At 40.6% G+C, this 24029-nt stretch overlaps 12 protein-coding genes across 12 annotated transcripts; all 12 read left to right on the top strand.

The window, feature by feature from the left end:
* Nucleotides 1–201: 201 nt before the first annotated feature.
* Nucleotides 202–1155, top strand: LSM04_002634 (uncharacterized protein; the record flags this gene model as incomplete). Its single annotated transcript, XM_067333994.1, has 1 exon — nucleotides 202–1155. One exon carries the CDS (start codon nucleotides 202–204, stop codon nucleotides 1153–1155), a length of 954 nt encoding a protein of 317 aa, XP_067186269.1.
* A 437-nt stretch (nucleotides 1156–1592) lies between these two features.
* LSM04_003656 (uncharacterized protein) lies at nucleotides 1593–2306 on the top strand (the record flags this gene model as incomplete). The annotated part of the gene is made up of 1 exon (XM_067333993.1): nucleotides 1593–2306. The coding sequence occupies one exon, from the start codon at nucleotides 1593–1595 to the stop codon at nucleotides 2304–2306; it is 714 nt and encodes a 237-aa protein (XP_067186301.1).
* A 177-nt stretch (nucleotides 2307–2483) lies between these two features.
* LSM04_003892 (Calcineurin-like phosphoesterase domain) lies at nucleotides 2484–4130 on the top strand (the record flags this gene model as incomplete). The annotated part of the gene is made up of 1 exon (XM_067333992.1): nucleotides 2484–4130. The coding sequence occupies one exon, from the start codon at nucleotides 2484–2486 to the stop codon at nucleotides 4128–4130; it is 1647 nt and encodes a 548-aa protein (XP_067186316.1).
* Nucleotides 4131–4978: 848 nt separating this feature from the next.
* On the top strand, nucleotides 4979–7093 carry LSM04_003376 (protein of unknown function DUF1605; the record flags this gene model as incomplete). The annotated part of the gene is made up of 1 exon (XM_067333991.1): nucleotides 4979–7093. One exon carries the CDS (start codon nucleotides 4979–4981, stop codon nucleotides 7091–7093), a length of 2115 nt encoding a protein of 704 aa, XP_067186294.1.
* Nucleotides 7094–7461: 368 nt separating this feature from the next.
* Nucleotides 7462–9558, top strand: LSM04_004000 (FAD dependent oxidoreductase; the record flags this gene model as incomplete). The annotated part of the gene is made up of 1 exon (XM_067333990.1): nucleotides 7462–9558. The coding sequence occupies one exon, from the start codon at nucleotides 7462–7464 to the stop codon at nucleotides 9556–9558; it is 2097 nt and encodes a 698-aa protein (XP_067186319.1).
* Nucleotides 9559–9960: 402 nt separating this feature from the next.
* LSM04_000969 (uncharacterized protein) lies at nucleotides 9961–10863 on the top strand (the record flags this gene model as incomplete). Its single annotated transcript, XM_067333989.1, has 1 exon — nucleotides 9961–10863. The coding sequence occupies one exon, from the start codon at nucleotides 9961–9963 to the stop codon at nucleotides 10861–10863; it is 903 nt and encodes a 300-aa protein (XP_067186213.1).
* A 568-nt stretch (nucleotides 10864–11431) lies between these two features.
* On the top strand, nucleotides 11432–13468 carry LSM04_004818 (uncharacterized protein; the record flags this gene model as incomplete). Its single annotated transcript, XM_067333988.1, has 1 exon — nucleotides 11432–13468. One exon carries the CDS (start codon nucleotides 11432–11434, stop codon nucleotides 13466–13468), a length of 2037 nt encoding a protein of 678 aa, XP_067186348.1.
* A 310-nt stretch (nucleotides 13469–13778) lies between these two features.
* Nucleotides 13779–14345, top strand: LSM04_000152 (uncharacterized protein; the record flags this gene model as incomplete). Its single annotated transcript, XM_067333987.1, has 1 exon — nucleotides 13779–14345. The coding sequence occupies one exon, from the start codon at nucleotides 13779–13781 to the stop codon at nucleotides 14343–14345; it is 567 nt and encodes a 188-aa protein (XP_067186185.1).
* A 769-nt stretch (nucleotides 14346–15114) lies between these two features.
* LSM04_006963 (Prenylated rab acceptor PRA1) lies at nucleotides 15115–16326 on the top strand (the record flags this gene model as incomplete). The annotated part of the gene is made up of 1 exon (XM_067333986.1): nucleotides 15115–16326. One exon carries the CDS (start codon nucleotides 15115–15117, stop codon nucleotides 16324–16326), a length of 1212 nt encoding a protein of 403 aa, XP_067186430.1.
* A 1437-nt stretch (nucleotides 16327–17763) lies between these two features.
* LSM04_006955 (Aminoacyl-tRNA synthetase) lies at nucleotides 17764–21243 on the top strand (the record flags this gene model as incomplete). Its single annotated transcript, XM_067333985.1, has 1 exon — nucleotides 17764–21243. One exon carries the CDS (start codon nucleotides 17764–17766, stop codon nucleotides 21241–21243), a length of 3480 nt encoding a protein of 1159 aa, XP_067186429.1.
* Nucleotides 21244–21733: 490 nt separating this feature from the next.
* On the top strand, nucleotides 21734–23008 carry LSM04_009471 (Nuclease-related domain; the record flags this gene model as incomplete). The annotated part of the gene is made up of 1 exon (XM_067333983.1): nucleotides 21734–23008. One exon carries the CDS (start codon nucleotides 21734–21736, stop codon nucleotides 23006–23008), a length of 1275 nt encoding a protein of 424 aa, XP_067186504.1.
* A 661-nt stretch (nucleotides 23009–23669) lies between these two features.
* LSM04_005956 (uncharacterized protein) lies at nucleotides 23670–23957 on the top strand (the record flags this gene model as incomplete). The annotated part of the gene is made up of 1 exon (XM_067333982.1): nucleotides 23670–23957. One exon carries the CDS (start codon nucleotides 23670–23672, stop codon nucleotides 23955–23957), a length of 288 nt encoding a protein of 95 aa, XP_067186391.1.
* Between the last annotated feature and the right edge of the window lie 72 nt (nucleotides 23958–24029).

The following is a 24029-nucleotide window of genomic DNA, read 5'->3' as shown; positions in this document are numbered from 1 at the left end:
ACAGTTTTACTTTTTCCCAATTATGTTATTATCTTATTGATTGTTTTTCTTTTTTTTTTTTTGTTTGCTCGTGGTATATTTTCTATAGATATCTTGTCGCTGTTTAATAGGATGTTTATTTATTTATTTATTTATTCTTTTTTGTTATTATTATTATTATTTTGTCTCATTTTATTTTTATTGGTGGAATTAGATAGGGAAATGTTTCAGCGACTACGGCTTAACGTGTTGAGTTCAACAGTGTTACGTGCTGAAGTACCAATACTTACATCAAGTGTAGCCTTAACTGAACAGAAAGCAGGTTTACGTAATTTGCATCAATATCCTACTGCTCGACATAAAAGTTTAGTAAAGGATCGACGTCGCTTTGCAAGGAATTGGTGGTTAACTGCTGGTAATAATTATGAATTGGTACATGAAGTAGGACACGAACGAGAGGCAACGGAATGTTTAGCAGAATATAGCCAAGACTCTAACAATGATGTTTATCTTTTTTCTACTAATAGACTCAGTGATTTACCACCGCGTGATAGACTTAATGCTATTGTTGGTTTGATGCGTTCTCGTTGGAAGGTAAAAGATAGTAATCGTGGCTATGACAAGGCGAAATTATTACTTCAAGCTCTGGAGTGCTTTAGTGAAATGCGTCTTTCTGGACAAATTAAAAACTTTAATGAACTTTCAGAACCAGATCAAGATACTTTTTTACAATACGTAGAAGGATGTTCAATGTTTGCACAAGCATGTTCTCATTCTCATCCTAATGCTGTTGGAATTGTTTTACGAGCAGCTCAAATATGTGAAGAAATACGATGTACGGATAAACGTGATGAGATGATTCATGTTGCTGAAGTCGTTGCAAATCGTATGGATCGTGCATACGCTTTTAACCGACCAAATGATGTTTTAAAGCCAATACCACCCACTTTAACAGATAATGAAATGAAATTATCGTTAAAAAATTCTACTGAGCTTGAAAGACGTTTTAGAGATAAAGCACCACAAGTACTAGAGAAGAAACAACGTCCTGAGTATATCCGTATTCACAGACAGAAAAAACTTTTCTTACATCCTATGAAGGAAGGTAGTAGACAGTTGGAGATGTTACGAGCTCCTGCACGTCCTGAGGTTGATTTATTAAAACCCACTCCATAAATGAAGATGTGTGGGTGTTCGTCCATTTGTTATTACCGTATCCTTTATATTTTAAAATATTTATGGTTATTTGATTATACTTATTATTGTTGTTGTTCTTTGTTACTATTGCCTGTGTTTTTTTTTCTTTTTATTTGTTCCCAAAAAAGGGTAATGATGAGGGTACATTTTATTCTTGTTCTGTTTTTAGTACTCACTTCCCTGTAAAATTCCTATCTTTTTCTTTTTCTCTCACTATACTCTTGGTACCTAGTTCTCTTTTTGTTTCCCTCTCTTTCTCTCTCTCTCTGGGTAGTGAAGGTAGCAATAGAAACAAGGCCGATAAAAAACAAACAAAAAAGAGTATTGAAACACGGGGGAGATTCTCTCTGTGTGTGTGTGTCCGTTTCGTGTTTGTGGTTTCTTTTTTTTTTTTTTGTCCTTTTAGCCCTTCCATCATGTCACGTTACAATACCGGGATTGAGAATATCCCGTCGTTGTTTGACCTCGCAAGTGCCATGACGGGCTTTGTCTCAGACTTTGCGCAGACCGTACTTGGCGCAACGCAGACATCCTTCAAAGCCGCCACATTAGAAGAGGATGATATGGAACAGTATGATGGAGCAGCGAGAGCCTGGAAGGGAACAGATGGATTGCATTATAGAGTTCCATTATATCCTATACCTAGTGAACGTCATACACGTGATAAGACGCGAAATATTAAAATTCTCATGGATAATTGTCGTCGTCTCTGTGTGGAGGATGAATTACCTTGTACAAAGGAGGAGAAACAGTTTTGGACGGCGTATCGGTTTATGAAGTATCAAATGTACCTTGCACCAACGTGCATTATTGTGCCTCCTGTGTACATATTGTTTCGTATGTTTCATGATCGTATGCCCCGTCCAATGCGTGGTAGGACGATTCCAATTACACTTTCTCTGGCACTTGCGGAACAATGGGCAGAAGCAACTTATCCAGGACATCAGTTGCTTTCAACTGCCCTAAAAGCAAAAACACCAATGGGTGATGCTGCACGAGCAGAGTGGCTTCGTTTACAACCAGTAGATATTCCTTTTCATATTTATACGGCCTATCAGTTTCAGCACTTTTTTGGTAATACACCTATAGAACTTCAATTTGGTGGAGATATCCTTTCAGTATGCAGCTAGCTAATACATGTTGTTATTATTATTATTATTATTATTTTTTCTTCCTTCTTGGCTTTCCTCCCGATGCAAAAAAAAAAAAAATCCAAACTCTGTACGAATGGATAATATAACTCATAAACCTCTTTTCTATCTATCCCTTTTCTATCAATATATCTATATATCAATATAAATTGAAGTATGCGTCTCTTCCGGCTCCTCCGCATGCCCCGTCGACATGACCCCGAGAAGTCCCCCGCCGGCCCCCTGCCGGCCGCCCATTCGAACCCCCGCCCCCGCCGTCTCGCCCTCCTCCTCCTCGTCGTCCTCCTCGCCACCGCCACCGTCACGATCCTCCACCTCATCGCCATCCCAACGCCCTCCACCATCGCGGGCACCACCAGCACCCCAATAAATTACCCGCAACTGGACGTTGGTAGCCAAAAGTTTTGGCTCAGTGGTTCATGGGGCGATGTGGTGCAGGCACCGCAGGGGTGTTGGCCCCATCCACGATTTGAAAGCTTCGCTATTGCATGTCCCAGGGAAAGGAGAGAAACAACCCCTCTGGTGGTAACAATGGAGCTTATGCCTTTACTTGAAGTACACCAAGTCCGGTGTAAAAGCTGTACCACCAACCCTTCTTCACCAGAAATGGATATACGAACAAAGTTCATTTTAAACAGGACAAAGGACGAGAAAAAGGGTTCCCGTTCTGCGCAGATACTTGAAGTAAGACTTCCACCTTTTTCGATATGTTGTCAGTCACAAGACAATTATCGAAAAGATGAATGGGGATTTGATTCAAATGGACTTAACTATTCAACTTGTATGGTGCGTTTTGATATGCTTGTATCATTTAAAGGGAAACGTGGATTATCTCCTAAATCAATTCCTCCAATTTGTTTTGCAGCTATAGGTGACTGGGGAGCTCCTAAACCAGAGCAAAATATGATTATCCGACAGCTTAAATTATTAATGCGACAACATTGGGTAAAATTTATGGTTTCTACAGGAGATAATTTTTACCCTGTGGGAGTTCGTTCTCTTCTGGATGAACAGTGGGTTAATACATTTGAACGTCCTTTTTCCCATAAGGAGTTTCAACGAGTACCATTTCTTATATCAGCAGGAAACCATGACCTAGCAGGAAAACTTTCAGTATTGATAGAGTATAGTAAGTTAAACCCAATGTGGTTCTTTCCGGCTTCATATTTTGGCCTTACTATTCCTTTGGTTAAAAGTTGTACAAAAACAAATGATTGGAAGAATAACAAGGGTGAGGATAGCGAAGGGTCACCATCCTGTACAGCAGATGTAATGGATATATTTGTTATGAATAGCTACGAAGAGAAGACCTGGAAAAAACAAGTAAAAAGTGGAGATGCTTTTTTTGACGCTCGTCCTTTTGATGATATAAGGCAACACCGATGGAGACTAGTTCTCAACCATGAAGCTCTATTGTCAGGTAGTATGCATGGATTTAAAATGTCGCGAAATAAGGTATTTCGTGATCGCATACTTCCTTTTCTATCTAAACATAAGATTCATGCTTATCTTAACGGTGATGATCATTTGTTAGAAATACATCACCTTAATGGAACAGATTTTATAACAAGTGGTTCTGGTGGGGGTTCTGTTCGTTATCAAAGTTTTGAACGTCTACCAACAACTGTCTGGCGACCAGAAATAAAGCAGGGTATGTATGGTGAAGGCAAACGATATATATTGGGTCCCACATTACATTGTACGGTGCCATTTTCGAATAGTTTAACAACCAGATTGTATAATGTTAGTGATACCCATGAAGAGGAGGTATACGTTCATGATACGAAGTATGATAGGAAATAATAGTTTTTGGGCCTTTACTAATGTTAATATTATGATTTTTTAATCATATAAAATATTACTTATACCAGATATTCGTTTGCTTCTTGGGTCCTATATATATATATTTTTTTTTGAAAGCTTGCGAAAAGAATGATTGTTCCTTACTTTATCAGGCAAGAAATATTATATGGGTTTTAATGGTAAATATAAGGCTTTTATCTTTACAGTCTGTTGAACTGTAAGTTTTCTGAAAGCCCAACTAATTCAGCCTAACCTACACCTTCCCAAGCGGAGAGGCGGGTTAAAAGGGCCTCTCAGTACTTCCATTTCGTTGGTTCTGTATGTATTAGTTAAAACCCACCAGAGAATATTTCGTGATGTATTATATCAATAATTGGATATGTAGGCAAAGATAAGAAATAAAAATTTTTTTTCTTTTCCTTTTTGAAGGAGAAGTAAGGCTTAGGTTATTCTTTGTCTCTCCAAATATCATTGGTTTTTATTGCTGTTTTTTTTTGTTTTTGCTACTTCTTTGCTTGTTCGTTGAGGGATAGAATTAACCCTTTGTTTTTTTTTTAATTATTTATTTCTTCTTTCTTAAGGGGTCAATGGGAACTGCTATCAGCTTCTTCTCTTGTCTGTTTCTCTTTGTAGACAGTTCTGGAAATCTCTTGTGATAAAAATACAGTGGTCACCTTTCTGAGCTTCTGTGTTGTGCTTTGTTGATTTTTGGTTGTTGTCGCTGCAAAGTAAAGTAACCTCCAAAAAAGAGGATAAAAAAAGAACGAAAGAAAGATATAGCATCCATAAAAAGAAGAATCATCAACAATATCCGATATATATATATATATATATATATATATATATATATGAGTTCTCGTCCGTCAACCAATCATACAGTGAGTGCTCCACAGGGTGTGAGACTGTTGCCTGTGGCGGAAGCACGCAAGGCTATTGTGCGTATGATTCGCCGTCACAATGCTGTTGTTATTGTAGGTGAAACGGGATCTGGCAAGACAACTCAAATACCGCAATATGTTTGGGATCATATTGTTTCTCGTGAACCTGAGCAACGACAGGGAATTGTAGGATGTACACAACCACGCCGTGTGGCGGCTGTAAGTATTGCACGACGTGTAGCAGAACAGAGAGGAGGACGTGTTGGTGGAGAAGTGGCGTATTCTGTGCGATTTGATGATACTTGTAGTAGTCAAACTCGAATAAAGTATATGACAGATGGTATTTTGTTACGGGAGATCCAGTCAGATCCAGATCTTTTGCGGTATCGTTGTTTAATTCTTGATGAAGCGCATGAGCGAACACTGCACGGGGATGTTCTTTTTGGTCTTTTAAAAAGTATTGTAAGAAGAAGGAAAAAAACACTTTCTATTGTTGTTATGTCAGCTACACTTAATGCAGAACATTTTTCTAAATTTTGGTGGGATGCCCCTATAGGTGTAGTGCATGGTCGTACATTCCCTGTTGCTATCTTTCATACTTTAGAACCTCAAGCGGATTATGTTGAGGCTGCTGTAAGTACACTTCTTCAGATTCATGAAAAGGAAGAACCGGGTGATGTTTTGTGTTTCCTCACTGGGCAAGAGGAAATTGAAGACGCTAAACGAATTCTTGAGCAGCGAATGAAGCATTTACCTAATCATATTCGAGATTTTGTGGTTTTAACACTCTATTCAGCAATGCCATATGAACAACAGTTAATGGTTTTTGAACCACTTCCACCTGGAAAACGAAAGATTATTCTCGCTACAAATATAGCAGAAACATCCATTACAGTAGAAGGAATTAAATACGTGGTAGACAGTGGAGTAGTAAAAGCAAAACATTTTAACAGTAAAACAGGTATGGAAATATTATCTGAAGTAGATGTAAGTAGAGCTCAGGCAACACAACGTACAGGTCGTGCAGGTCGTGTAGCAGCAGGTAAATGTTATCGTTTATATACTGCTCAAGCCTTTGAATCTCTGGCAGAAAACACAATACCAGAAATTCAACGAAGTTCTCTCATAAGTGTGGTTTTACAAATGAAAAGTCTTCATATTAATAAAATTATGGAATTTGAATTTATGGATGCCCCAAATCCACGTGCGGTGGCAAAAGCAGAAGAGACATTACTCTTGCTTGGTGCTTTGGACCGACAAGGACACATCACCGCTCTTGGTAGACGTTTAACAGACTTTCCTATTGAACCAATGGCGGCTATTGTACTACTTGCTGGAAAAGCACTGGGTGTTGAGTATGATGCCGCTGTTGCTATTGCCATGACGAGTACAGAAAATCTATTTATTACTTCTCGTGATATGAAAGATGGTGCCGATAGGTGTAAAGCTGCATTCGCCAAATCTGCTGGTGATCATGCTACATTGATTAGTATTTATCATGCTTATAAACGATCTCCAAAGGAGCAGCGTCAGATGTGGTGTGAGGCAAATGCTATCAATCAACGTCAGATGCTTAAAGCAGAAGATGTAATAACACAGCTTATGACAATTCTTGGTGAACGGAATGATGATGAATTACTTTCATCCTTTTTATCAAAAATACACCGCATAGGAATTGGACATGATAAGACATGGAATAAGAAACGTAAACGTGACGATAATGATAATAATAATAATAATAATAATAATAATAATGATTATGATACATCATTTGATATACCTAATAAACAAGAATTTGGAGCAGTTAAATTACGTGATTTTGAGCTATTACGACGTGCACTATGTTATGGTTTTTGTCTTAATGGAGCTTTTTACAATGCCAAGATAGGCAATTATCAGACAATTGTTGGACAACAGGTAGTACATCTTCATCCCTCTTCAGTATTATTTGCTCTGCGTAAAAAACCAGCTTTGGTTATTTTTAATAGTGTGGTGCGCACGACGAAACGTTATATGAAAGATGTTTCAGTGGTACAAGAAGAATGGTTACGTGATGCAGCATCATTTTTGGTTCCTGTGGAGTGAAAAAAAAGATGTTTGTTAATGCTCTATCTATTTATCTATGTGTTTCTTTTTCTGTTTTCTTTTCTCTTTTGTTTTGTTTTCGTGTAAACTTCTTAAGTAAAATTATATATATATCTATATATATATATATAGAAATGAGTGTCATATATGGGTTGTGTTCCCTAGATGTTTTATTCATATTGTAATTGTACCTTTTATTTTAATTAATTTATTTGTTATTGTTATTCTTTTAATTAAATTTCTTCCTTTTATGTTAATGATAGAATAGGGCACATATATAAATATTTACATAGCTTTAATACATTGGAGTCTGTGTAAAACACCATAAATTAGGTTAAAAAAGAAGAATATATATATATATCATCGCAATGGGAAATTTTTCCTCACGTATTTTTTCCTCAGTGAATTTATCGAATTCTTTTTCTCATGAGAGTGATGAAGTGGATAAGGTATTAAAAGACTTTGATCTTTCCACACCTACAGCAGCTGTTATCGGGGCAGGTATATCAGGTGTACATGTGGCGTATGAATTAGCTCAACTTGGATTTCGTGTAACAGTGTTTGAACAACGCCGTAGTGTTGCTTTGGGTGAAACACAGTATGCTCTTCCTTTTGTTGGTGTTGGTCTTCTTCATCCATGTATTCAAACACTTAATATGAGTCGTGAACTTTTACGTGGAACGTTATCGTTTGGTTGTCCAGATATTATTTCATCTGAAAATGCATGGAATTCTTTTTTTTCTGCCGCAATTCATCGATGGTTGTGGTCACGACGATGGAGTAGGTTTAGTGCAGAAGATGTAATGCGTTATACCAACAATCTCTCAAGATTGAGTGTAGACGTGATTGAAGAAGTTTCATCTAAACATCCAAGTTTATTACCATATATTGTAAGTCGTAATGTATCCATAGGTCGTTTAGTAAATACAGAACAGGGTAATATGCCTAAAAGTGAAATAATTTCTCTACCAACGGCACATGTTAAACCCTTAATGATTGATCCAGTAGGATGGACACAGGAATTAGCAAAAATATGTGGTGAAAAATATGGTGTTGAATTTAGATTTGGTGAAAAATTGTTGGATAGTACAACTTATCTTCGATTTAACGCGGAAATGATGTCTACCCTTCACTTTTCAAGAGAAGTGAATGGTCAAACAGAGTTTAAGAATCGTTCGTTTGATGTTGTTGTACTTACGGCTGGTGTTCAAACAGGACCACTCACATGGGATTCCTCACAACTCCCTATTATCGGATTAAGTGGATCTTCTCTTGTCGTACAGGCAGATGCCGCCCGTAGAATAGAAGGAATTGGATCTCTTAATGAAATTATTTCTAACAGTTCAGTAGACATGATATCACTTGTACCAAATTCTAGCTTAGTGGTGTATAAAATCCCTAACGAAAACAATAGTAGTAATAGCAATAACAAGCATAATCGAGAAAATAATAATGGTATTGTTTTACAAGGGTTATTGTCATTTGATACAACAACGAAACAAACGCAATCTGAAAATACAGGTGCGTTATCACGTATAGAAAAATACCTACGTGTGAAATGTGGTTTAGATGTTCCTCTTTTACAGTGGTATAACCGTTCTCAACAAGAACAAGAAGAAGAACAACGTGAACATCTTAAGCAACCACAGAGTAGTAGTAGTAGTAGTAGTAGTAGTAAAGAGAGTAATAGAACTGAGAGAATACAATTGACTGATTCTCTTCGTGTTAAGAGTTATGTTCGAGCCTTTACTCCTGATGGTGTACCATTAATAACAAACAATGGGGCATCTTTTAATTCCTTTGTTTGTGCTGGATTTGGTGATCATGCGGTTGATTTGGCACCGGGATCTGCCAAAATATTATCTAAACTCATTGAATTAGAAGGATGTATGATGTTGGAACAGGATGAAAAGGAAATGAAAGAAAGTGGACGAATCATAAATAGTGTTATGCCACCAGGGAAAATAACTCACATACATCAGGAGTTACAATTACTACTAAACGGTTATCTTGCAATTCCTTCTTCTAATATCCAATGTGAAGAGGAAATGGAAAGATTTAAACAAAATCCATTTTCAGCCGCACGATTTGGAGGCGTAGTAAAGGAAGAAGTACATGATACACAACATATTTCATTATTTACTCGTCTTTTCAATTTTGAGACGCGTATGGTGCGTGCATGTGAACCATTAGGACATTACATTAATCAAAAGGCTATTCGTTTTGCAAGACAAGATAATATACCGGATTGGTTACGAACTATTGTGTATTACTACTTTAATGATCTCGATGATGATGAGGAACTTCGTCGATCTGGTCTACACTATGCAGAGGGTATTCGTCGCATTCGTGAAGAGTTTGAAAATAAGAATAATAATAATAATAATAATAATAATAATAATAATAATAGTTCTTTAGATTCCACTTCGTCGTCTGCTTATTCTTCTTCCTCTGCAGTATCGTAATCTTATTAAGAAGAGAAGGAAAACGAAAGAAATAAAGGGAGTTAATCTTTGATAAAAGTTTGTATATATATATATATATATATATATATATACCTGCAACTGTCCATTTGGGGGTATTATTTTTTTTTATGTATTTTTTTCCTTTTATTATTATTTTTCTTTGATGCCTTTGAAATTATTCTTTTTTTTCCTTTTTGGAATTCCTATTATTTCTTTTATTATTACTATTATTATTATTATTATTATTATTATTATTATTATTATTATTATTGTTTCTATTTTTTTTCATTGCGATGCATAAAGTACCACAGCATTCTATATTGCTGCACGAGAAGAAATAAAAAAAGAAGAAAAACAAAATAAAAGGAAAAAAAGAGTTTATAAGTACTTGTATTAGCAACTATGCTATCATTAATGCACTTTGTGTTACTCGTAGCTGCAGTATTCTTAACCTTGACAAGTGCGAAAAAAGAAAAACCATTAAATCCTCCTTTTCCAAAAGACGCCATTGATAGCATCAGTTGTGATATCTGTAGTCTCTTGGTGAAGAAAACTTACCGTGATGCACAGGCGCTTTTCACCGAAAGTGCCAAGACGCGTGTACGTGTTAGCGAAGACGATATTCTCACCGCTATTGAGGAAGTGTGTAATCCATTCACAGAATCCGGGCAATGGATACGGCGAGTGGCGATTAATTATTCTGCCGTGAATGCGCCTTTACTATTAAGTGTGGTGGAGTTGCCGGTGTACACAAAGTGTAAGCGTACGTGTACGACGGTAGTAGAGGCGTGTGAGGCTATTATCGATCATGATAGTATGGATCAGCTCACTCCACAATTACTACGACTGTCGGCGTATAAAGATGATGAGATGTTTGCCCGTTCGCTTTGTCAAACATCACCGATATGTACGCAGAGAAAAGATATTGCGCCCAAACGGTTTGGGGAACTACGTGCAATGATTAAGGAGGATGTAATGGAGGAAATTGATCCAAAAGAGATGGAGGTGGAGCGGATGATGGATCAAATGGAGCGGAAGGAAAATAGACGACATGATATCTTTACACGTGAGGAAATAACAGCAATGCAACAAGGATTATTACAGGGTGATAGAGAAGCTGTGGCAAAGATAGATCCATCCATTATGGATCTTAACAATGATGAGTTCGCTGCTCTTCAGGCAATGATTCGTGGAAAAAATCTGGAATCACAGGAGGAAAAAGAAACTGGTCATGATAATAATTACAATAATGTTAATGATGGTGAAGATGAGGAGGAGAATCCTATGATGAATGAAGACTTGTAATACCTGGCGTCCTTTGTTGTTGTGCGTCCCAGACCAATGAAATAATGGATCAAGAGGAAATGGAGAATGGAATTATAACGGTTTCTTTTTCGCTGTTGTTGTTAATGTTATTCTTATTGTTTTCACAGCAGCAACTGTAATACAGTTGTGATTCTTATACTCTTACTTTTACGTTTGTTAGGTTACATCATTCTGTGCATTTTTTTTTAAATTTGCATTGTTTTTATTATTGATATTATTATTTATTTATTTATTATCATTATTATTATTATTATTATTATTATTATTATTATTATTATTATTATTATTATTGTTATTATTATTATTATTATTATTATTATTATTATTATTATTATTTGAACTTATTTTCCTTTTTCTAGTATCAAAAGTATCCTTTCGTATTTGTTTTTTTCTTTCCCCTTTTCTTGTTTCTTTTCTTCCTTTCACCATCATTTTCTTTTAGGAGTAACGAGCAGTGGAAAACAGAAAAGAAATACCACTCGCGTTGTGAGGAGGAAAGAAAGTAATAATAATAAAAAGAAAAAAAAAGGAATAGAGAAACTAAATTATGTCTTTGCTTACTGGATGGGTGGATGATGCTAGGCGCAGTTACTGTGCCTATGGCGCCGATCTCATTAGAACGGGTTGTCTTCTTCTTCGCACAACCCCGTCTGTGGCTTACAGAGCCGCAGTGCTGTTTCAACGCTTTCAGGCAGTGGCTGAAGAGGTGAGACGAAAACGCGGAGATTATCAGCAAGAGAATGGAAATAGAGAAATACGAGATGAGGGTGAAACTGCTATTTCAGTTAGTTCTTTAGATGTGGAATTAAAGAAATCATATATAGTTCCTGCTCATGTTGGAACGGAGCGGGCATCGGGAGTTTTAGTATTGGGTGATGTATATGCACCGCTGGATTACTGTTTGTTTAACCTGCGAAAACACGATGATATACTTTACCTTGCAGCAGCATGTGTTCTCGTAGCGGCAAAAATTGAAGATCCATCTACGCATATTTCGCATATTATACGTATATTTATGCGTCTTAATCAACGTCGTCGTGGTGAACCTGTTATTGAACTCTTACAACCTTCTCAAGAGCGTTGTAATGATTTTAAGGAATGTGTGTTAGAGGCTGAAGGAATCCTTTTACCAGCACTTGGTTTTCAGACTTTTGTGGAATGTCCGTTTAAATACGCTATTATTTTTCTTGGTATGATGATTAATGATGATAATGATAATAATAAGGGTAATGGTAATGGTGATGCTACTGTTAACAAGGACTTTAGTACTGCCAGTGGGAAACTTTCTTCTTTAAATGGAGTCTTTGCAAATATAGCATTAAAAAAATGGTTAGCAGATGCTGTCTGTTGGTTAAATGATATACCTAGATCCGTTGAACTGTATACAGAGGAAGCATATGTGTTGGCATTATGTGCACTCTTTTCAACAAGACCTCCTAACATTACTGGACTTCCAGAAGAATGGATAATGGCATTCGGTGTAGATAAGACAAAGCTAAATGCCGTACTTCGTGTACACCGTAATTACCTCGAAGAAGCCTTAAGTTCCGAAAATGATAATATTGATCTTCTTATTGCAGCACGATGCACTGAACCATGTTATCCCATAGCTTCCAAAAATAGTACTGCTACAACAACAACAACAACGGCAACAACAGGGACAGGGGCAACCATAACAGCAACAAGAACTTCAGCAGCGACAGCAACTGCAGCCACGACCAAAGGAATTGAAGTGAGTGGAAATTATGACACTGTAGGAAATATTCCTACAATAGATAATAATAGTAATAATAATCCAAATGTTCCCGTATCTCTTCAGCAGTCAAATAAAGTAGATTCAAACCCTACTTTACCATCTTCCATACCCACGCTCTCTGCTTCTAATGCACCACTCGGTGTACCTCCGATGATGGCTTCACTTGGCAGACTAGAGGCCCTTCAATCAACCCTCAATCTCAATCTCCTCATGGGAGGAAATCTGGCTTTGCCAACCAACACGGATGGTAATAGTAATAATGATAATAACCCTCATAATAGTCATACAACCCATAATAGTAAGATCAACACCAGTGTTGGCATGGGTCTTTCGATTCTCGGGGATGGACAGAGTAAAGGGGGCGTGTTGGTGGCAAGTGGCACCGCCCCTGTGATCGCCGAACGCCCCATTGAGGAGGAATTCCACTTTGAGGATTTGAGAGAAGTGCAGCGGCGACGGCGACAGGAGGAGGAGGAAAGACGGGCGAAACGAAGAAGAAGCAGCAGTAAACACCGCAGACGTCGTCACTCCGATGACAGGCGTAGACGACGTTCCAGCAGTCGAAGAAGAGACGATAGTCGTGGGGGGAGAAAGCGACCACACTCGCAGAGTAAACATAAGAGCCACCGCACGGAGCAGCAGCAACAACAACAACCACAACAACACTCAAACTCAGCCTCACAGCACTCAAGAGATGAGAGACAACGAAATGTTGATAGGCACCGAAATGATGATAGACACCGACATGACGGTCGCCGACGTCATGATGAACGACCTCGACAAGATGCTCGACAAAGTAAAAGTGGTAAGCAACGTCGTCAAAAGTAATACTAGAAGTATACTTTTCTTTTTCTCTCTCTCACACACACACTCTTTCAACTATATATATATATATATATATGTTGGTGTGCTGTTTTTTTTTTTTATTTGGTACACTGGTGGTATTGGCAGAATTCCAGAAAAACGAATATAAAAGGTGTATGTCTGGAGTCGTACAAATTTGAGAGGGTGTAATTTTTTTTTTTTGAAGAATAGAGAGTCAAAATAGTTCTACTGCTGGCGTTCGAAATTTTCTGCATTCCTTTTGTTTTTGTTTTTTTTCAGCATTTGAGAGTACAAGTGTACGGGTAGATTTGTAATGTTCCCTCGAAATGTTCATGGTGTTCCTGAACTTTTAACTGAACTTGCCTTAGATAACTATGCAGATCGCCTCGCCGCACAATGTGCATTAGCCGAAAATACATCAACAGATGTAACACCCTTGTCTCCTACTTGGCTTGAAGAGGCATTAGCACCACTACAGTTGGTACACGGAAAAGTATTTACTTCTGCAGTTGGAATTGCATTACATGGTGCTGAACCTATTACTCGCTGTGTAGCAGATATCACTGAAAGTGATACTACCAAACAACAAGATAAGGAGCAATTAATATCACCATTAGATGATTCAAATAACGGTATTAATAGCTTTACAGGAAGATGCCTTTACTTTGTTGGTGATCATTGCCTTCTTTCCCCATACTTTTGCCCTTGTGGGGCATATAACTATCAGGGGATGCGACGACAAGAAACGTGGCTATGCAAACATCTACTGGCACTTCGCATAGCGCTACATCTTGAGAGACGTGGTTTGGCAACGGATGGCATACGCACACGAAAAGTAAGTACAGAAGAACTTCAGGAGATGTTGCAGCGTTTGGACTGAGGAAGTAAGTGTGGCAAGTGTTGATACTCATTTTTTATTCTTTTCTTCTGTTACCATTCTAGGAGCTTACAAAAAGGATGGTCTGAGCTTACGAGTGTGTAGTAATATATATATATATATATATATATATGTTGACCAACGAAATCAAAATGGGTGAAGAAAAAAGAAAAGAAAATGGTTTTTACCTTTAATTTTCTCTTTTTTTTATTCATTGAAAGAAAACAAGAGCAAAAGGCAGACTCCCCTGTTTTTGTTTTCTTTGATTGGGGTAGATTTCTTCTTAGTTTACATGGTTGTTGTTTTTCTCTACTCGTTTTACGTACTTTTGCAGAGTCTTATACTTATCAATAATCATCTATATTTTTCCCTTTTCTTTCGCGTAATCTTGAACCTGAGAAAAGTAATAAAGAAGAAACCATATTTTTTTTCTTTGTGTATATATGTGTGTATTCCTTCTTTTTTATGCTTCCTTTTTTGATATGGTATATATATATATATATATATATATATATATATATATATTTATTTATTTATTTATTTATTTATTTATTTATTTATTTTATTCCTTTAGATTCCTTCCCTATATCATGTTTGTTGCCTCTTGCGTATAGTTTGGTGGTAAAGACTATTCTGAGAGAATTTTCTTTTTCTTCTTTTCATTCTCTGTTTTTCTTTTTTTTCATATGGAAGGGAAACTTAAATATATATAAAAAGTCGTTTTGCTATTCTCTCTAGTCGATCGGTTTCCCTACACGGTTAGGAGATGACGATGTCTTCTGACTCGCAACCATGTGAACAGAAACCGTTACGGCTTAATGGTACTGAACGTAGTATGATTCTTGTTCTTTCTATTCTCTGGGATGCTTCTTTGGGTCAACCACAACGACCCGCATCTGAATTTTTCCTTAAGCCATCTTTGCCGATTCGATATGTGTACATGACTCGTATTTTAGTTAATCTACTCTGGTTCTCAAGAAACTATTTTAACTGGACACTTTTGATATCTATTGTGCTTATATTCTTTATACCACATTCCGCATTAATTCTTATTATGAGTGTGAGTATGCATCTTATTAAAAGACGTTCTCTTTCTAGAAATGTGAAAAGTAATACAGATAAAAACACGAGAGTAAGCAAAGGAAATGAACTGAGCATAACTATTATCTTACTCATGATCTTGCAGTTATCGGCTTGTGTTGTAGTGTGTTACATGTGTGGAATTTTCCCTCTTATAGGGTATATAATTATCGTTGTGGTTCCTGTTATTCTTCATGCTCTTTTTACACCATATACAGACGATGCCTTTGAGTTATACCGTACTGTTCTACGTGATCGAGATGTACATGTACCAATGCCTCGCTCACCAACACGTCACTTTGACGTTGTAGATCCCACATTTGAAGCACTTGTGAAAGGCGATACTTCAACACTAACTCCGAAGGTTCGCGGTTACAGCGGTGAATCGGAGTATACACTTGCATCACAAAGATCATTTCCAGCACCTCGGCAGTCAGTCAAAGAAGATGCCGTTAGCGTAGTGCGTCGTATGAGAAAAGGTGGCGCGTTTAAGGAAAACTCACGTTTCCCTGATATGACTGGTAAATACCTAAAGAGAACGGGATTGAAATCCCCTGGAAAAACACAACAGAAGAATGAGCCAGACTCTTATGAATGTATTGCTTCTCTACCATCTATAACGCCTGCAAATAATGGTTTGAATTCGACAACACTGCAAGTTAGGGAGCCGTTCCGACATTTAAGGTTGCAGATGAATGAAGAAGATGTTACTTTATTGCCTATTGCCTCCCCTCATGGTCTTTGCTCAGTTTTATCTCCATCAATAAATGATTTTCATGGAGAAGGGAAAAAAATAGATGAAGCAAACTTAAAAGGTAATACTGACCATTTGGTGAAGAGTATGGAATCATCACAATCGCAAGAAATATCACCAATAGCTGTAGGAGAAAATGCTCAGGAGTGATAAGGGATGGAAGGCATTAGATCGGTCGACGTAGTGGTTAATGTCGCCATTTCTTTATTTATCCAACATATTAAATTTTTTTGGGGGAGGGGGACTTTTGCCTCTTGTACTCTGCAGTCATTTGAATGACAAATATAACCAATGAGTTACAAAAAGAAAGAAAAAAAATGGTTTCAAATAAGAAAAATTATTCAACTGTACAAATGAAGAAAAATGGAAAAACGAAACAAAAAAAAAAGGGGGATGAAAATACAAAAGAACATACAAAACAAGGGATCAAAAAAGTAAAAACAAGAACTTATTTGGATAAAATTGGACATTCTTACCTTCAAAATACTATTCCCCCAAAGTGGTTTTTGTGAATACTATAAATGTAGGGAAACGAGTAAACAATAGAATATATATATATATATATATATATATATCACTGGTATTTTGACAGTAATGGTAGGGTATAATAATCGTTGTATATGTAGCTACAAAAAACCTTCTTAACACGTACAGGTACACCATACTTCCGTTTACTTATTTTTCTTCCTTTTCTGCATAGTTGGATGATGACTACCAAAGAAAGTTCTTTTTTGATCATGGTAATTCAATAAAGAAAAAAAATTTTTTAAGGAGAAACATTTTTTTTTTCTTGTTTCTTTCAGCCATATGTATCATTACAAACAATTGTCCGAGCGAATGCAAGCGGTGTTACTAAAACCAAATAAAAGAGTGAAAATCGTTGTAGAAAAACCAATACAATTCTTTACTGAGTGTATTATTTATGCACTCTATTATGAAAAACAGAATAACCATTACACCACTATAATCTAAACTTTTGCAAGGAACGTTTTTCTTTTATATTGCTTTTTCTATGCCTTTTATACAAAAGATTATGAGTCTCCTGACCTGAGTTGCCATGTGCAACGCATTTTGAGCTCTTTTTTTTTTTGCTGCTAACTCCCTTTTGTCATTCGTTAAGTGGATCTTTGATATTGTGTGGGTGAAGTTGTATAATGTGGTGGTGTGGGTTGGTTATCTTATAGTGTAAGAAATTTCGTGCAGGTGTAAGGTGACGTGTGGAGCCATATTTTTGCTCTTGCTGTTTGATATTTCTGTTGCTGCCCCTTCTCGCTGTTTTTTAACGCAATTGGTGTAGCGTTTTATTGTATTTTTTGTGTTGGTTTTCCTGTTCGGGAAGATAGAGAGGGGAAAAGCGAGAGCAATAACTATCGTTCCATTACTGAGGGGTAATCTTGTGGTTTAAAGAGAACTGACGGCGGGACCTTCTCGCGTCCAAATACAGAAACTAACACTACCACACGACCACATACACCCACCCACCCACACACACACAAATTTGTACTCACGGGGACGCACACGTGAGCGCAAAAATACAAACACCACCGAAAATCACTAACCCAAAGAAGCTCCAAACAGTTTCAATTGATGTTACGCTGCATCACATTTCTGTGGCGCTGTGCGGCGAAAGGTGGTAATGATAGCAAGAACCACTTTTCCTCGGCACGGCGTACTGTCATTTACTCTCGTGTGCCTTCCTCCAACCCCTCCCCTGTTTCATTTTCTCTACCCGACGGTGGGGTTAACCACGGCAAGGTAGCAAAGTGTTTTTCTTCTGCACAAGCAGGAAAAGTTGAAGGAGAGATGACTGCATGCGAAGGTGCTAAGGCTTCAGGCGGAGGCCCGCTGCAGAACTTCGACAGTGAGCTGAACTTCCCCAAGATGGAGGAAGAGATCCTGCAACACTGGACCAAAGTGGACGCGTTCCGCGAGTCACTCAGGCAGTCGGAGGGAAAGAAGCCGTATACTTTCTTTGACGGACCCCCATTCGCGACGGGTTTGCCGCACTATGGCCACTTGTTGGCTGGTACCATCAAGGACATTGTGTGCCGCTACGCTCACCAGACTGGGCACCACGTGGAGCGCCGCTTTGGCTGGGATTGCCACGGACTCCCCATTGAGTTTGAGATTGATAAGCTCCTCGGGATTAAGTCTTCGCATGATGTGAATAAGTTCGGTATTGCGAACTACAACCGTGAGTGCGAGGGCATTGTGATGCGCTACGCCTCGGAGTGGCGCAAGACGGTAAACCGCATGGGACGCTGGATTGACTTTGATAATGACTACAAAACCATGTATCTTTCCTATATGGAGAGCGTCTGGTGGGTGTTCAAGCAGTTATGGGAGAAAAACCTTGTGTACCGCGGCTTCAAGGTGATGCCTTTCTCAACGGGATGCACAACACCGCTCAGCAACTTTGAGGCAAATCAGAACTACAAGGACGTGAGCGACCCCTCCGTGATGATCACTTTCCGGACGAAGGATGATCCAAATACGTACATGCTGGCATGGACGACAACTCCTTGGACTCTTCCGAGTAACCTGGCGCTTTGCGTGCATCCTGAATTGGATTATGTGAAGGTTCTTGACCACCAGACGAAGCGGCACTACATTTTTGGCGAGGTTCGTATCAATGAAATTTACCCGGCGAAGAAGAAGAAGGGCGACAGCAACAAGAATGGAGCACAGGAGCCGCCATACACCATTGTGAGTCGCATGAAGGGAACTGATCTTATCGGTACCAAGTACGAACCACTTTTTCCGTATTTCGAGAACAAATTTGGGGAGACGGCGTTCCGTGTCATCAGCGACACATACGTGACAACAGACACCGGTACGTGTATTGTGCACCAGGCCCCAGGTTTTGGTGAAGAGGATTGTCGCATCTGTATCTCCAGTGGTATTTTGTCTAAAGAGCAGTTACTGTGCCCCGTCGACGAGAACGGCGAATTTACCTCCGAAGTGGTCGACTTCAGCGGTCGATACGTGAAGGAAGCGGATGCGGACATTCTGAAGCACCTCGAGTCAAGGGGTCTGGTTTATAGCAAGGGGTCCATTGTCCACAGCTACCCGTTCTGCTGGCGTAGCGAGACTCCACTACTATATAAGGCTGTTGATGCTTGGTTCGTCAATGTGGAGTCAATCAAGGACCGTCTGCTGGTAGCGAATGCAAGGACAGAATGGGTTCCTGATTTCGTTAAGACGCGTCGTTTTTCCAACTGGTTGGAGGACGCGAAGGACTGGAACGTCTCTCGCAATCGTTACTGGGGCACTCCATTGCCTGTCTGGCACAGCGAAGACTGGGAGGAGGTTGTGTGCGTCGGTAGTGTGGCGGAACTGGAAGAACTGTCGGGTGTAACGGGCATCACAAATATCCACCGACAGTTTGTGGACAACATCACCATTCCAAGCAAGAGGCCGGGCAAACCACCACTACGACGTGTTGAGGTTGTGTTCGACTGCTGGTTTGAGTCTGGCTCGATGCCGTATGCGCAGTCGCACTACCCATTTGAGAATAAAGAGGGCTTTCTGGAAGAACGCTTCCCGGCGGACTTCGTGGCAGAAGGACTTGACCAAACTCGCGGCTGGTTCTACACATTGCTTGTTCTGGGTGTTGCTTTGTTTGACGTCGCCCCCTTCAAAAATGTTGTTGTCAACGGATTGATATTGGCAGAGGACGGGAAGAAGATGAGCAAGCGACTGAAGAATTATCCGGAGCCATCGATTATCATCAACACACACGGCGCTGATGCGCTGCGTATGTATATGATCAACTCTCCTGTGGTGCGAGCAGAGCCTCTGCGATTCCGTGAGCAAGGTGTTAAGGGTATTGTGAAGGATGTGATGCTCCCTCTTTTCAATGCGAGCAAGTTCTTCATTGCGAATGCAAACTACTGTGTTCAGGCCGGTGGAAAGGTATCGATTGAAGTGGAAAGTACGAACGAGATGGATCGCTGGATCCTTGCGTCCACACAAACGCTGCAGCAGTACGTGAAGAGGGAGATGGAGCTGTATCATCTCTTTAATGTTATCCCTGGTGTTCTACGTTTTGTGGTGGATCTCTCCAACTGGTATGTCCGTATGAATCGCCGCCGCATGAAGAACTCTGTAGACCAAGATGACCGCTCTCAAGCCCTCTCGACAATGCTAACGGTTCTATTTTCGGTCAGCCGCATCATCTCACCCATTGCTCCGTTTGTGGCGGAGATGCTGTATCAGCGTATCAAGCCACTGCTTCCCGCTGCACAGCAGGTGGACTCCGTGCACTACCTCATGTTCCCTGACGACGATTCGAAGAGGCACGACGAGGCTCTGGAACGTGCCATGACCCGCATGATGACTATTGTTGACCTTGTCCGTGTGCTGAGAGACCGCATGGTTGTTCCCATAAAGCGACCCGTGCGGCAGGTGATCATTGTGCACCCCGAGCAATCCTATCTGGACGACGTGCAGAAGGTGGCTCAATACATCAAGGATGAGGTGAATGCGTTTGACGTTGTATTGTCCTGTGGTGACGAATACGTCACGACGCAGTTGGACGCTAACATGGAGACGTTGGGAAGGCGCTACCGCAAGGAGGCACCTCAGATCCGCAAGGCCATCCAGGCGATGGGGCCGGAAGCGGTGGCGCAATTCCTGAAGACGGGGCAGGGTGAACTGTGTGGAAAGAGCATCTCAATTGAGGACGTCAAGGTTCTTCGGAAATTCAAGGAGGGCATCACTGATTTCGAAAGCAATACAGACAATGATGTAGTGGTTCTTGTGGACAAGCGTGAGGATCAGGCTCTTGTCGATTCCTGGCGTGCGCGCGAGTTCGTCAATCGCGTACAACAGCTCCGCAAGAAGGCGAAACTTGTCGTGACAGATGTGGTGGAGGTTTACTACGAAGCCGAGGATGCTGAGCTCGCAAACTCCATCGTCAACTGCAAGGAACAGGTGAATGCGACCATAAGAGGCAAATGGGCACCCCTTTCAGAACTCCCCACTGGTGCCAAGTTGATTGCTGAAGAGGACAACTCTATTTCTGGTGTTGGCATCAGAATCGTTTTTACAGAACCCTCCGCCTGAGGGGGTTGATTTAAAGTTCAAGAACCCCTTGTTATTATGGTACATAAATAAATCTAAGAAATGCAAGAAAACTTTTTGCTCTGGAGCAATACAAAAAATATGATTTTATAGCTTTCGGAAACATTTCTTTGTTATAATAATTTTTTTTTTCATTATTAGAAAGAAAAGCAGAAATGTTCTGTGGCTTGCCCTGAACGTTTTTTTTTTTTCTCTGCTTCTTTGTTGGAAATCCTATGAAGACTGAAATAATGGTAATAATGATAATGAAGGGCAGGCCTGGTAGAACGGTGAGGATGCCATAAATGTGAAGGACATATTGATATGGACATTATTCGGAAGTGTTCTTTGCATGCCATAGCTTTGGCACTACGTTGTGTCTTCGTTTTCTTGTATGTTTTTCTGTAGTTTGATTTTCTACTGCAATTTGCTACGTATGTGTATGTACTCGATCGGATGCTTCTTCCTTTTTTTGTCTCTTTGCTAAAGACTGATGCTAGACTATGTAGATGACGTGCTGTACTGGCTGCCGTATGTGCTGCTGACGATTCCTACCTTGCTGCTTCTCTTTGTTGCAGCTGGTCTGCGTCTTGGGATCTTCCGTGACAGCTTGTCGTCTTGGTCTTGGCGCCATATTCTGTCATTTGCCAGGATGTCGGTGCGCGACTCGCAGTTTCTGGCCTCTATGGAGGCAGAGGAACTCGTTGAGGCAGCGCTGCGGGCTGCTGGTTGGACGCATGTGTTCCTTCGTCGCCGCGTGCACGTGCAGCGTCTAGGGCACAACCGCGAGATAGACGTCGTTGCTGTGGGCCCGGTTGTACTTGTGGTAGAGGTAAAGCACTGGCGAGGCCAAGTTTGGTGCAATGGGCCGCGCTGGTTTCAACGCTCACATGACTCTAAGCGTGCCTTGGAGTTTGAAGACATTCAGGAGGACAACCTGGTGAAGGCAGCAGCGCTGCGGCGTTTCATTGAAAACAGCAGACGCATCGCACTCCCAGACCACAATGCTGTTAACAATGGTCTCTCGTCCGCTGGCGAAGCGGGATCGAATGTTTCACGGGAGCATGGAACGTGGTACACGGACCGCCAGGTTCACAAGCAGTGCGGCGAGCTTGTCGTGCCAGTGGTCGTCTTTACTAACTCCGCAGTGGTGCTTGATCCCAGCACTGTCAAGAAGAAAAGCTGTGTTTTTGACCTCCCAGGGTTCCAGGCGTATGCCGAACAACTAATGCACGAAGCGCGTGGACCGTCAGTTTGTAGGTGGTTCTGGGGTGCAGGAGCCGTGCGCTCGTTGTGTTACACCTTTTTCCGCCCTGCGAAGGTTCCTTTTTCCCTGTCGCTCTCAGAGGAAAGGCGGGTGGCCGGTGCCATACGGACGATGCGCACTTGGGACATGGTTTACCTTCACAATGGCTCATTGCTCCACGGAGACGTCACTGACCTCTGTCTCCCCACGATTCGTCGACAGTTCGAGCGCAAGCACGTGATTGATGTTCATATCGACTGGTTTGAAGGCATTAGGGGTTTTCTGTGGAGCCTTTGGGAGGGCGGTGGAGGAGTTGTGCGTGTGCGTCTGGGCCCTGCCCAACGGCTGGCAATTGGGCGTAGTGAAGTGGTGTTTCCTATTACGCGAAGGGACATCAGACGTATGGGCTCTAATGATCGACTGGTAATGATGCTGGCAGGTACAAAGGTTGTAAAGACTGTGGCCCTGGCCGACATTCGTATGTTGTGTTTCAGCTCCCATATGGAGGATTCTCATAGTTGACAGGCAGAGGGGAGAAAATGAAGGATCTGTGCTGGACGCAGCCAATTAAAGGAAATGGTAGCTCTAGTCGTGTAAAGGCATGTGTTTGTTCGATGAGGGATACATGCACAGGTTGAGAGAGAAAGAGAGATGAAGAAAGATTAATAAGAGGAAGAGAAATAATGCTGGGATAATATTTCTCTTCATTTGTTCTTGTGCCCTCTCGTGACTCAAAGCAGCGAGCCCCCTCTTTTTTTTTTTTCATTTTTTTTTTCTTTTTTGCGTCGCCAGTACATAAACATGGACAGGTATTCGCTCGTCCTTCCGCGTCGCACCAGTCTCATGAGAAAGCAACACGAAAGGAGAGCACACAGTTCGAAGTTAAGCCAAACGTGCCGCTGGAACCCCCCACGAAAGGGCGTTGATAGCGATGCCAACAGCAGCAGCGGTGCTCTTCTTGGTGAAACCCCGTCCATGTACGCCAGGATATCTGGTTATGAACCCTCGCTCAACTCCAGTATACCCTCGAGGGGAGAGAGTTGATGACTTGATGCCCGCCCCTGCTTGGGTACCACGAGAATACGGGAGACTAGGGCCCCAGTTATATCGACCGAATACCCTTTCATGTTGCTAATATATTTGACCCTACACTCCTGTGGGAAGTGACAAAATACACAAACGTATGCGGTGTGCCTCCGAAATGGAGGAGGATGGTGCTGCTCTTTGTCTCGCATTTTGTGGCTGTGTTAAGGGATGTTGTATTGCAATTCTCGCGTGGACACACCAACTGACAAGACTGTCTTACCAATCTCACTTCACAGCGTTACCAGTGCTGTGTATGAATACCGATTGCATGATGAGGCAGGTCCTGTGCCTGGGTGGTTGCAATGCTTTGGCACGGCCATTGCTTTCTCGTGATGGTATTTGGGGAAGGGTTAAGAAAGTAATAGCCAACCACCGGGTAATGTAATTTTGGCTTTTTTTTCCCCCTCATTGTTTTCTTTTTTCATCTGTTTACACGAACGACGACTGGGTTTTTTAA

This window comes from Trypanosoma melophagium (assembly GCF_022059095.1).
Source record: "Trypanosoma melophagium isolate St. Kilda chromosome Unknown ctg7segment1, whole genome shotgun sequence".
In the NCBI taxonomy this organism is placed as follows: domain Eukaryota; phylum Euglenozoa; class Kinetoplastea; order Trypanosomatida; family Trypanosomatidae; genus Trypanosoma; species Trypanosoma melophagium.
This window is presented reverse-complemented; position numbering and strand designations above follow the sequence as displayed.